The 13437-nt window shown below is 37.5% G+C and overlaps 1 protein-coding gene across 1 annotated transcript in view; it reads left to right on the top strand.

The window, feature by feature from the left end:
• DNAJC1 (DnaJ heat shock protein family (Hsp40) member C1) overlaps positions 1 to 13169 on the top strand; it is a 108865-nt gene extending 95696 nt beyond the window's left edge. The window contains exons 10-12 of the mRNA XM_066198951.1: positions 10381 to 10429; positions 10880 to 11358; positions 12542 to 13169. Of these exons, the coding sequence (XP_066055048.1) occupies positions 10381 to 10429; positions 10880 to 11358; positions 12542 to 12610 (597 nt within the window). The 3' untranslated portion in view covers positions 12611 to 13169. The remainder of the gene's footprint in view (positions 1 to 10380; positions 10430 to 10879; positions 11359 to 12541) is intronic.
• The last annotated feature ends 268 nt before the right edge of the window (positions 13170 to 13437 follow it).

The following is a 13437-nucleotide window of genomic DNA, read 5'->3' as shown; positions in this document are numbered from 1 at the left end:
TTGGTTTTCTAACATTTTCTAGTATAGGAAATACTTTTTAAAAACTTGAGATTAGCGTCTGCTTCATTCTTCTCCTGCAAAGTATCAAGAGCAGCAAGGCTTGATTTTCCTTTCACAGTTAGAGAATTATGATAGAAAGGATTAATAAGGTACAACATGCTTGTTTCTGAGTGATTCTATGCATTCAAACCTTATTTAATAGTAGATTAGCTAAATAAGTATTAATAAAAATAGCTCAGAGTAATCCAGTCCAAAATGCTGTTTCTATTGTTGCCTCTGTCTCAAAGCTTTCTTCCTCAGGGGAAAGAAAAAAAAGTTAGAAATAAATCTCAAAACATTTTAAAGAATAAACTGACACCATTCGTATGTATCAGAAGAGCATCAGTGAAATTCACTCCCTCTAACCACCCCAAAGAAATTCTATTTTGTCTTACATTTATTCTTTTTTTAAAAGAAATAAATTCCTACTACGTCCAACTGTGTTTCCACTTGTAATTTTTAGGCAGTGTGAAACAGCAACTTGAGGAGAGTGTTTTTGACTTTTTTGAACTTTCCAGCTTCATGGTGTTGTTTTAACTTACTACATCCTTAGTTTGGTCTTGTTTTCAGTATTGCACTTAAACATGTGGTTTGATAGAAAGAGTCCAGATGAGAATAATAGGTTCCTGAAATGTTATCTACAAGGAAAGATTGTGAAGGAATTCATGTTGTTAAACTAAAAAGAAAACCAAACTGAACTGAGAATGTAAGTATTCAACTACATAAAAAGAAAACCATAATGAGGAAGGGTCTTGTCCACTATATTAGTTTTACAGGGCAAGAAGTTATTGCCTCAAATTTAATCAGAGGCTGCAGAGTTAGACACTGGAGGACGAAGAATTACAATGGAAATGATAAAGCAGTGGAATAAGCTGCTGTGGAGTCTCTGTATTTGTGGGCCTTTAAGAACAAGTTACACAAACATCTGCAAGAAACAACATCAATATAGTGGTTCTGCCTGAGGTTAGGTCCTGCTCTTCATATGGTCTGTGATTACACCAGCAAGTGCAAGCTATCTGGGAGGAAACAAAACCTTCCCTACAATTGGAAGCATGTGTGAATTCACTTTTAAAAATGTAGAATTAAAGCCAGATAGTCACCACAGTTGGTCAGTAATCACTGCATATGCCTTGGCTTGACTTCTTAAATTCAGTAATTCCTAATAGTGTTCCTTCAGCTTTTTTCTTGTCTACTGCTATTCAAGTTGGTGTTTTGTAGAAATTTAGTTTGTTAATTGTTATTTCCCAAAGCACAACTCAAATAAGGATTACTGTAAGGCCCATTATATGGGTATGTCTACCAGGTTCCCTGTGCAAACAAGTACATCCACCCAGTGTGATGCAGGCTGCTGGGAAAGTGCCCGCAAAATCCAGCAGTGAACAGCTGCATCCATGCTGTAGTGCCCCTGAGCTCACTCAGCTCTACTGTTTCTATTTATGCTGCCTCATGTGACACCAGCAGAAATATCTTTGAAGCGTATTCCTGTGCTTTTCATCTCAGAGCTAGGGTAGGCTTGCAGCCATGGTACAGACATACTGGAAGAAGGGTTTACTACATTAACTTCTGGCATGGTAAATGTAGGATATGTTTATCTTGTCTCTCTTTGGGAAGACATCATTTAACAGCCAATGAATAATCGACCCAAAACAGATGAAGTTAAGTTGTGCTCACTTTATCAGTATGTTTAATTATTTAAATTATTAAAATTGCTAATTGTCACTTCAATATGTGCATATAGGGAATTTAGCAATCTTTTCCTATAAAGATGGTTTTCAGCTGGCTTAGTATAATGAAATCTAATTGCTTTCACAACTGAAAGCTTCTGCAGCTTTTAAAGTAATTTTTATTGCAATTGGCTGTTATTGTAAATTAGGTTTTCAAATATTTTGATTATGAAAGGGAAATGGAGTTCAGTTAACTCTAATCAGGATTCCTGCCTGCTGACCTGGTTACCTGTACCAGTGTTCTCTGTCATCCTCCAAACATCTGTTCTTTGACCCATTTTCCTTGCTGAATTTGTTGCTCCAGGGTTAGTTCTCATTCCTGTCTGCCAATACTTAAGGAAATAATTGACCTTTTAAAAGAAAATAAAAAAGTTATGTTTGAATTTCCTAAGCACTGTGAACACTCTACTACATAGTATAAATAATGAATGGAGTTGCAATACTACTATTTCTGCAGAAATTATATTGTTTGATTTGACAAATGCTAAGCCTTATGAAGATTTATAATAATGATTGTCAGCTTTTGCCGAATTCAAAAATTGAGAGAAAGCACTTAGATGTGAAATTATAGAAGTATATTGTCCTTGACAATACCAACCTTTATAGATAAAAAGTTTAAAAAAAATATTTGCTGAAAGGCATAAATTAATTTCAGTAACTACAAAGGACGTTCAAATTGTAAAAATAATAGAGGAAGTAAAAGCTGTCTGGCATGCCAAACAGACTTTAATGTGATTATTAGGTACAGGTTTTTTAAATTAAAGGCAAAGAGATCTCAGATTTCATACTTGTGAAGTAATATCATTCACTTGTCTTACAGGATTTAAACTGATTCTGTTTGCTCCTGCAGTCACTAATCTCATGCATTTGTGTTGCAAAAACAGACTGATTGGGATTTGCTGCTTGTATAGAAGAACACTGAGGTAGACAGCAAAACAATAGCCAGGTGGCAGACATTCTGAATTACCATGAAACCTGAAAGCATAAGGTTGAGGGGGGTAGGTGCTTATTTTGCGATATCTCTTGTATGTCCAAGCAACAGTTTCAGCCTGTAAGTCTGACTGTGAGTTTATACTCATTATACTTTATATGCCATTGCAAAATAGATTTCTTATTTTTGACAAATGCCAGCTCATTTCTTTGTCATCAAGAAAACATCTATATGAGGAATGGTCCATATGTAAAAGCTCATGAATTTATTAGGTCTTTTGCTTCTGGAGATTAACTGTTTTCCTAAGACTGTTTTATATTTCATTTTGTATACTGTGTCTGTGTTAACTCAGTTACAGTGCAATCCAATTGTGGATATTCTGAAACATTCAGCCTTAGCAGTTTGCATATATTTATGTAATCAATAGTTCTCCCAGTTGCTTATTGAAGTATAAAGACCTAGATCGAGGTCCAAGAGAAGTTATGAATATCTAAGATGGGGTTTAGATAATATATAGGTCATGTAGATCCCTCAGTCTGAGAGTGAAGTCTTCAAAACACCTGTCTAATCCCACCAGAGTGACTCTGTTGATATTTGAAGGGAGGAAAAGGTAGTTGCTGTTCACAGCACTCTCACTGTACAGTTTTATTCTGTGCGCTCCTACAGTTGTCCCTGCCATTTTTACAGGATTGGGCGGTACAATGCCCCTATAAACAAAATGGATTTTTGTCTCATAAAGCATGACCAGAGCATTCTTCTCACTTGAAGGAATAGTTTTTTTACAGAAAGCAGTGGGATAGCAATTCTTGGTCCAAGTAGATGTCTTGTGAAGGGGTCAAGCCAGTGATATTGCAACATTTCATACAGTGGTGTAAATTAAGGTAATATCTCACAAAGCTCACAGTGAGCTGGGATTGAATTTCATTGCAGAATTCGAATTTCTGACTGTCAAGAAAGTTAATGCATTTTGCATCATCAGTAACAAAATAAGATGTCCAAGTAGTTGTTGCAGTGGGCATTTGAGTCAAACTCCTCTCCTGCAGGAGTGGCCATAGGATAGAGCTAAAAGCTCTCTCATGGATTTTAACTGACAAAAAACAAGCACAGTACGAAGTCTCCAGTATTATCACAAGTCTAATTGCAATGTTCTTCCTCTTGTGCTCTGAAGAAAGGAGCAATTTTTTTTTTTTTTCTGCATTAAATTAACTGTTTGGGGACTTAAACTGAGAAAGTTCTACATCTGGTGATTCAGATTGAATTTGCCTTTTTTGCAGACTACATCTTAAACTGCCTCATAATTAAACTCACAGTTGTTTTGGGGATTTCTGTTGCTGTGGCAAACTTCAGAATCACACATGGCTTCAAAGTCCATAAGCGTAAGATAACTGTACTGTTGCTGGCTGCAACTGGTGGTTCTAAGCAAATTCATTTAAATTCATAACACAGTCTGTAGTTCTTTCAAGAATGTTGTCCTTAAAATACTCATTTGCTGAGTTAGTATGAAATTTAACCTCCACAGTGGCTAGAGATTATTTACATTACCAACTTTTAGGAAAGTTTGTAGCACTCTACAAAACTATTACAAGCAGCGCCAAAACAAAGGTACATCTGATTTGGAATACTTATTCCAAGTGGTCTTGTAAGTTGCAAATGAGGATACTTGGAAAAATGGAGAATGATTTGGCTCAGTGCCTCAGTATTTGAAGTTTCCCCCATCTGGTAAAACTGAAAGACCATTTTAGCAGCCCTTCTAGTGTCTGAAAGGAAAAGCAGTGTATAAAGCAACAAATTTTGAGTCATATGGAAATAAAAGAATGGGTCATTATTGTTGTCTGACTTGTGTCAAACAATGCTTGATACAGTTGTGGCTGATATGAAAAAAGCTGTTAAGACTGGAAGAAAATTCAGTGCAGTAGGTAGTATTTTGGTTATAAGGGGAGAACTTTAAATTTGGCAAGTTATTCTGTGTGGTTCTGGACAGTTAGATCTGTAAAAACCTACTACTTTGACAAAGCCAGGAAGGCATTAAAATCCTTCTGTATCTGGCTTTCCCTTGTAAGAAAAAATGTGATTAAAACTCAAATTAACCTCAAAGATTCAAGAAATTCCTCACTGCTTTATAATAATCTGAACTACACACAGGCTGTCTCCACATTCTTTCTTTCCGTAACTCCACAGATCTTGGCATTTTTTCATAACTAGATGGGGAGCATGCAGGTGCAGATGGGTGCAGAAGACTGCTACTGGGAGAGCAAATTTCTGATAGTTAATGCTGAGAAACCATGATGTCTTTAGTAAATACTTAGAGAACTCCTGCTCAGGAAGATGCTGAGAGTAATAAAAAATGTTTCCAGACCCTCCAGTGTTTACTAGCACCATACTGTCACTCTTCCTTGCAAGAAGTTCATATACATTTGGAAAGCCAAGTGATGTAGATTTTCTTCCTCTACAAATCCCTACAAATTATTTTCTTAAAATATCATTAGAACCCGAGAGGTTTGTACTTCTGTGATGATCTGCTGCAACCCTAATCCAAATACTATCCTAGAGAAGACGGATGGGTTGTTGCCCGCAGAAGATTGCCAGGAGACAGCAGAAGGCTTCAATGGCACCTTGGCGTGTGTCCTGCAGGGCTGGGCTGGGAGTGGTGCTGGAGGGCTCAGCTGAGCTGGTGGGCCAGTGGCTGCTGATATGAGAATGGGGAATTGCTCTTCATCTTCTGCAAAAGGCTTCTGTCTCTCTGTTTAGCAGCGGTAGGTTCACTGTACCTGACTTTACAGGGTTTTCCCTCTAGGTCTGTCACAGTTTTGTGCTTTTTTTATGTCTGCCTTCCCTGCAGAGTGAAATGTACCCTCTCATTCATGTGATAGCAAAGTTTGCTTCTGCCTCTGCATCTGAGAGTTTTTTAAGCTGATTCTGAATATTTTTCCTATATATCTCTGAAGTATCAATTGTCCCATCTGAGAGAGGTGGCAGGTGTCCAGGGTAATAAGAGATTTAACATCTGGATGGTCATGAAGAGAAATGTTTTTACTTCTAGGTGTCTTGTTAAGTAGCAACTAGTCTTTGTGATCTGGACTAATTGTTAGCAGTACAGGAGGAAACCAGCGCTGTCTGGCTTTCATCACATAAAATCATCCCACTAATCCCACTTGCTTTCGATAGAATCTTTTTATAGCTGAAGAGCTATTGAAACTCCGTTCAGAAGGGAGTTCTCAGAAGCACATTGTTCCTGTGGTTTCTTTCTGTAGGTCCCATAGTAAGATAGTTTGATTTCTACTCCAGCAATTTGATTGCTTGCATCCAGGGGTTTTTTTTTTGTCATCTTTATCTGTCTAAGGAAATCTGTTTCACTGTGCATGATATTACCTGACTTTATTTGTGACTTCTGTTATCCCTGGTGGACTACAACATTTAAAGTTGATTCCTATAAAATAATGCAGTGTGTCTGTTCAGCTGTACAAATACTTGCAGAAATATGAGCTCTTCTGTCTTCCATTTTAAATCAATTTCACAGTCTTGATCCTTATTATTTAAGGTGTCCCCAGACCCAAGATTTTTTAAGGGGGTTGGCTAATACACTGGTGAAAGCTGTTGTCCTAACAGCAGGCTTTTAGCACACCTTCCCACAGTCAGGATAAAACTCATAATTTAATATACATGAAAACTATAATTTTTCAGCATTATGCAGGAACAAATAGCAGTAATAACTACAAGAGAGTATTCTACAACTGCTTCATACTTTGAATAAATTTTTCCAAGTATGTTATCTGCTACATAATGAAAAAGTAATATCATATAAGCAAGCTATGGTAAGTAATTGAGTAGAGAAAGCAGTGGAGCAATTTATGTTGCATAACTTAGTGAATTTTTTATGAATCAGTTAGGAACTAGCTAGTAAATAACACTGTTCACCCCTGAAAAGGAATAGTGGGATATCTAAATTTATATTAAGGATGTCAAAAAGCATGGAAGAACAGGCAACAGAAGAGTCTGCAGATTTGAGTGGCAAGAACAATGATTAAACTCTAACAGATCAAATTGAAATACAATTTTATATGTTCCATAGGCTGGATTCCTAATAATCCTCAGCAGTTTAATACTGACATGTTAACGATTCTTGCCCTGTGTCAGCATCTGGAATGACAATGACAGTTGAGGCTGATGGACACATAAATCTGAAGCCTAAATAAATAAGTGATACCTGAACTCTCAGTGAAAAGAGCTGAAGTAAACTTGAACTGTACCTGGAAAAGGACTTGCAAACATCCCTATGAAGAAGAAAGCTGACAAAAATAATAATAGACAAATAATCTTCCCCTGTAACCTGTGAATGATGATAGTAAAGCTGTGGGAAGCTTGATGAGTTGTCAAACTCATGTCAAATGAAGGTGCTTGTTCAATGTTTGAAATAGTAGATTTTCAGTATCTAAACCATACATGCAGTTGTTATTTCCAGCTTACCTGGTGAATGTTCAAATTGAAAGTCCATCAAAACATGAGCAGATATCATAAAGCCTTCAAAAGATAAAGTCTTGGGAATATTAGATGTGATGGATGCAGTAACTTACTGCAAATGTTACATCTGGGTTCACCAAGCTATAATGACTGAAGTTGGCCAACATGAGATAACCTGTGAAAAGACTTACTCCTGATTTTTTTGCACGTAAAGGGAAATGTGAAATGCAGTCAGGATCTGAGAATAAACCAAAATCCTTCACTGCTCAAATGGAGAGGAATGGTTTAGATTCCAGTCCAATTAGATGGAATATGCAGCAAAATTTGTATCTGTTACGGGATACATACACTAACTGAATTTGGGGACACCTGTCTTGTAAAGGAAACTGAAATTCAGCTGATTTGCACCACTTCCAAAGCAAAGTTTGTCTTTGCATGTGTAGTCTCAGCTTGAAAGATAAACTGGTAATTGCTGACCTCTGAAAACACCAGCGGTTCAACAGAGAGAAAACTGAACTCAGTTGGCACTGAGGCAGCAGCTCATGGTACCTGTCTTTGCTGGCAGTTCATTGTGCTTTATTTAATTCAGGAAATCTTTTCTGCTCTCTTTTTCTTGCCTTCGTGTCCTTATGAGCAGGCTGTAAATCTCTGAAAGACCGACTTTAAAGACAGCAAAATGGTTTAGAGACAGTTTTCTGGAATACGCAAAGATAGATATGGCCTTGTCATATTTACAATGAATCCACTGCATCATTGCAGGAAGCTCTAAAAGCTACTTACTTGCATGGCAAATTCTTCTCCCTCTTCTGAAAATAATCTATTATAATCCAGTTTATGTAACATGATTTCTATTTAAGAGATGCATAGCAGGACACCACTAAGGATCCATCCTGTTCAGCAGTCAAGAATGGTTTCTGTTCCTCTCAGCCTTTTAAATTATTAGTACTGTAGAGACACTGCTAAAGATGGAACACAAATATTTTAATTTTGATTATTTTAGAATATATTTTTTTAAGGAAGGCAATTTCTATTAATGGATCATGTTTTTCAAAGAAGATTCCTTCTTTTGTTTCAAAATTGGGATCACAAGGATCCCTGAACTGTTAGTGCCACTTAAAATTATCTGTTCATATTACAGTATTCTGACATTTTTCTTTGAACAATTAAAACTTTATCGTACTGCAACAGTAGAAACTGGAGTTTTCTGTGCCAGATGTCTACCTCTGGATAAAGGTTTTGGTTAATTAGAGTTGGGATTTCATTGTTCACAGAGTTTTCATTTGAACTTAATCATCCCAGAAAATGAGGCTTAATTTGTAGGGAAAATAGACCACTTTGCCTTGTTAAGTCTTGCTGTCATTTCCTTAAGGAGATCCAGCACCAGCCTATTTTTACAGCAAACTGCTGCAATTTTGTGGGCAGAAAGGTGGGTGGGAGGAACCAAACAGACCAGACCAGAAGCAGATGGTACCAAGGTATTTTAACTATTGAGGTGCTCACTTATGAATCTTGTCATAGAACAAAAATCCTGAATCTTATTATTTAATTCTTCTCACAGCAAATGGCTTTACAACCCTCTGGCAGGTCTGCTCTCTAGTGCTGCTGTGAGTGAGGAATAATTGTTATTGTTAACATTAGGTAGCTAAAACAGCAGAAGTCTGTGCTGTGGCTCAGGAGGCCTAAATGACTCCTGTTGTGGGTAAATCCCATAAATCCCACACAGAGGAATTCCTGACTTTGTAAGTGATGTATTTTGTATTTTTGCTCTGGGCAGCACACTACCACACACCTTACACTAAAGGGATGTTAACATCTGAGGTCCCAGCTTCAGAGAGCAGGGAACACAGGGAACTCATGCCACGTAGTAGCAGGTTTGATTCAGGGTGTTGCCCATTCACATTTTAAGTTTGATTTGAGTGGTTCAGACTACTTGATTCCAATTTCTGGCTGTTTAATAAAGCCCTCAAGTTCAAAAAGAAAAAAAAAATGTATCTAGTATTTAGAAAACATTTTCAGTAATTAAAAAGATTGTGTAGTTCTCTGAGTACTACATTTTAAGATGCTTTTTTATGATACCTGAATTTGGGACTGTAGGTTGCTACTTAAAATGAGCTACAAGAGAGCTGGAAAGGAACTTTTTACAAGTGCCTGTAGTGATAGGACAAGGGGCAATGGCTTTAAGTTGAGAGGTAGTAGGTTTAGATGACATATTAAGAAGACATTTTTTTACTGTGAGCGTGGTGGGGCACGGGAAAAGGTTTCCCAGAGAGGTCGTGGATGCCTGAAAGTGTTCAAGGCCTGGTTGGTCCAGTGGGGAGGTGTCTTCATGGCCAGGAGGGTTGAAACCAGATGATCCTTAAAGTCCTTTTCAACTCAAGCCATTCTATAATTCTGTGGTCATTCTACATAACAAAAATGCTAAGTAAATAAGGAATCTTAATTTTAAGTGAAGCCTGGCTGCTTGTCTGTTGTGAAGTCTAGAAATTTGGGATGAGGAAGCTCCTTGGTTTGGGTAGGGAGAAAGCCTCTTTGTTCGCTTACAAACAGAACAAATATTGAAACAATCAATTTTTACTCTAAAAAATAAACTAGTGTTATTTTTCTCCCAGGACAGAGATTTCAGTATACATGGAAGGTTGAATTATGCAGGTCTCTATCCTTGGGACTATCGGTAGTAATTGCTGCAATACCAGGACTTAGGAGGTGTCTTTGCTGATCTTTGGCAGTCACACTGTTACCTTTCATTTGGGGACTGAATGCCTGTCCACTTCTGTGCTTCATCATCTGGACCTATGTGGGTTCTTTTGTTCAGTATTGACAAACTAATAGAGAGAAGATAACTCATTTGGTTCTTTCCCCCCATCCTTGTGGTATTTCTAGGCCAGAAAATTAGGGTTTAACAAGGAAAGAAAATAAAATTTGAGTATCAACTGTGGTGCATTATGGTGATAGTAATAGAAATGTTATATTATGTTAATTATTCAATATTAAATAAAATGTTATATTAATTTAATAAGCCAGGAATGATTTAGAAAGAACAAAATCTAGAAGGTTACTTCACACTAGTTTGAACTCCACATATGAACAAAAGCGGCCAAAGAACAACAGCGTCACCATATTTACTGTGTCTTCAGTGCAGGTGATTTGTGGTAAGCTAATAATGAATTCTTCAATAGCCCCAATGATATAAGTTTTTAATAGTTCTTCATTTTTGTTGTTTTCATGCAGGTTACCCTGAAAGCCAAACAGGTGAAGGATGCTGTTACATATACACCAGGTGTGTGCTTATGAAAATGACTGGGTTTGGGTGATAGCTGTGCCTTTCAGAGTCTGCTCTGCACAGAGGTTTTTGAAACCTTGCCTTACTTTGAGGAAAGAGAACTGCTGGATATTCTGAGGGCACCTTTCCCTCTAGCTACATCCTCCTGGGCTTTCTCATTATTGTGGGGTTTGGTCATTTCTTCACGTTGCTCTCTTTGCTTGTATCAGTGTGAGAATTCAGTAGCTCTTCCCCTAGATCAGAGAAGCTCCTAACTGGCAAAGTTCATCATCTTGATCATCAAGTGAATGCCTTGATTTCTCAATTTTGTTTTTCTTAAGCTGTCAGTTCAGAAGAGCTTTTTGTCCACTCTGCACTATTTTGAGAACCTTTAATTTGTGGGCAGTTCCCTGCTTGTTTGTTGGGTGTTTTATTTTTTCAGAAGTGTAACCGCAGTGCTTCTAACAGGTGTCATTAGGCTCTCAGAGCTTAAAACGCTGGCACACAATTCCAAAAATTTCAAAGTTAACATGAATCTACCGGATCACATCATCACGCAGAGAGAAAGGGAAGAGGAAGTGGAGGAAGAGGGGAACTACAATCTTACATCAGATCAGATGGATATCCAGACAGATCCAAAGGAGAGCATGGCAAGTGAAACTAGACACCGCAGACGAAAAACTGTCAAAGCACCTGAAACGGCTCTGCTGGCAACAAAAGAGGTGCCAGAAGAGAAGGGCAGAGGGAGACGTCAGAGAGATTTTGATAACACTGAGCAAGAGGAAGAGAGTGATGATGAAAGCAGAAGAAGGGAGAAAAGCCGTGCACCAGAAGAACTGTGGACTCAAAATCAACAGAAACTTCTTGAAATGGCCTTGCAGCAGTATCCAAAGGGAACATCGGATCGCTGGGATAAAATAGCAAAATGTGTTCCTGGAAGAAGCAAGGTATGACTTGTTTTGACTGAACTATGGTATAAATTGAGGGGAAACATATTTGCTTCCAATGTATTATTACCTTAAGAAAGAGAGCCCACATAGAAAGGTGAGGCCTATACTTGGCCTCTCAGTCCAGGCTCAGGTGACCTAAAGAGCGTTACTATCAGGTTTGTTGCTTTATTTAAAATACTTTTTCATTTATTTCAGCTTGTGTGATCTAATACAGAAAATGTTGAAGTAACTGCCGTTTCATTTAAAATACCTACCTCTTCTCTGCCTTTCATATCTTCAACTGCAGAACAAAATTAGTTTTTTAAAACAAATTTTGATTCAAAGTTAGTAACCAAACGTTGATGAGCTGCTTTGCTTACACTTTCACAATACCTTTCTCAACCCATCTCAGTGAACAAACAAAATAAGTAATCCATCTGCAAGTGTTAAATGCTCAATAACTTATCTAATGATCTTTTTGTAAGTGTAATTTTTAAAAATTGCATTAATTATCATTTATATAGATGATCTGTACTAGATTTCCTAATAGTTGTGATACTTTAGTTTGCTTGCTTCAGCCATTGTAGCTGCAGAAAAGCCCTGTAATATTTGTGCCAAACACAGTGAGGGAGCAGGAAGTGAAGTGGGGAAGGATTTTGGTGTCTCTGGCTCTGAAGCTGTTCAGCAGTTTCTGGTGTCAGCAGGTGCTGCATTAGTGACCTTGAAGGCTCAGCTTAACCTGCCTGCAGTATGGCTCACACCAGAGCAACTGTTTCAAACAGATACCGCAATACAGCTGTTCCGTAATTGCTCTTGCAGTCATTGTCAAGTACTGGGCTACTGTTTCTTGGGTTTTCTTGTGTGCTCCTCAGATAAATGAGCCACTAAGAAATGTAAATTGCAAGTTCATTTTTCTAATCCCCTCTTCACTAGATGTAGTGTGCAAATTCAGAGTGCAACTTTAAAACAAGCGACCGACCCACCAACCAGCCAAGAAAAAAAACTCAACAAAAACCTCACAACAGAAAACCCCACAAACAAACAACAGCAGCAAAAAAAAAATACCCAAACCCAAACAAACAAAAAAACCCCTACACAACCCCCAGAACCCAGCTCTTCTTCTATAATGAAGGAGCATGAATAGAGTTAAAGCGGTACTAAAACACCAACCTTTGAATAACACTTTTGTGTTTTCTTTCAGGAGGAGTGTATAGCAAGATACAAGTTGCTTGTTGAACTGGTACAAAAGAAAAAAATGGCTAAAAGCTGAATGTTGTGAGCAAGAAGAGATGTAGCTCATCTTTGTCAAAATGGGGTTTTGAATCTCATATGCAGGAAGCTGCATTTTTGTACCTCAGTATTTCTATACGTCATGTGCCTTAGTAAAAGAAAATAACAATAAATCTTATACCATCTTACCTGGTTTGTGTGTTGAAGAATGAAGGTGTGTTTGTATTGAAGTGGCACATCTGCATTCGGCAGATGTGTGATAACAGTGTCTAGAAGTGAGCAGAGCTTCAGGAAAGCCCCCTGATACTCACATGATGAATCTGGTGGGTTTGCAACTGTTAAGCAAGCACAAGACTAATGAAACTCTGCACTCAAAATATATTTTCTCTTTCTTGTACATCTAAATCCAAGACCATCTGCTTATAAATACCTTGTTCTTAAAAATACCTGGTAACATTTTGAAATAAGTAGGATTTCTATTATTAACTTCCACATATATTTATATGGACCTGCAATGTAATACCTTCTTTTGCCAACCCTGCAGTGGTATTTGATAGCATTGTTAATTCACTAAAGTTGAAATGGGTAAAAACACTAAAGGCCTTCCTTTATGTTTTAATTAGAAATTAAGAGATAAAGTACTTCAGGACCACTTTTTAAGTACACAATGGCTAACATTCTTGGGCTAAGAGTTCTCCTTTTGGGGATGATTGTATACCCTGGATTTAACTTGAAGGATGGGGTAATAAGGGTTATTTATATTATTCCATGCTTGTAATTTTGTTTTGTTTAACTTTTCCAAAACTGTGAAAAGCCTAAAATGCTGGAACAAAGGATATTTAATGGGCTGTAAATCACAGCAATAAA

The sequence above is a fragment of the Chamaea fasciata genome, unplaced genomic scaffold (assembly GCF_029207755.1).
Source record: "Chamaea fasciata isolate MVZ Bird 193981 ecotype frontalis unplaced genomic scaffold, bChaFas1.0.hap1 SCAF_1, whole genome shotgun sequence".
NCBI classification, from domain to species: Eukaryota; Metazoa; Chordata; class Aves; order Passeriformes; family Sylviidae; genus Chamaea; species Chamaea fasciata.
Note: the sequence above shows the minus strand (reverse complement) of the source record. Positions and strands in the feature narration are given on the sequence as shown.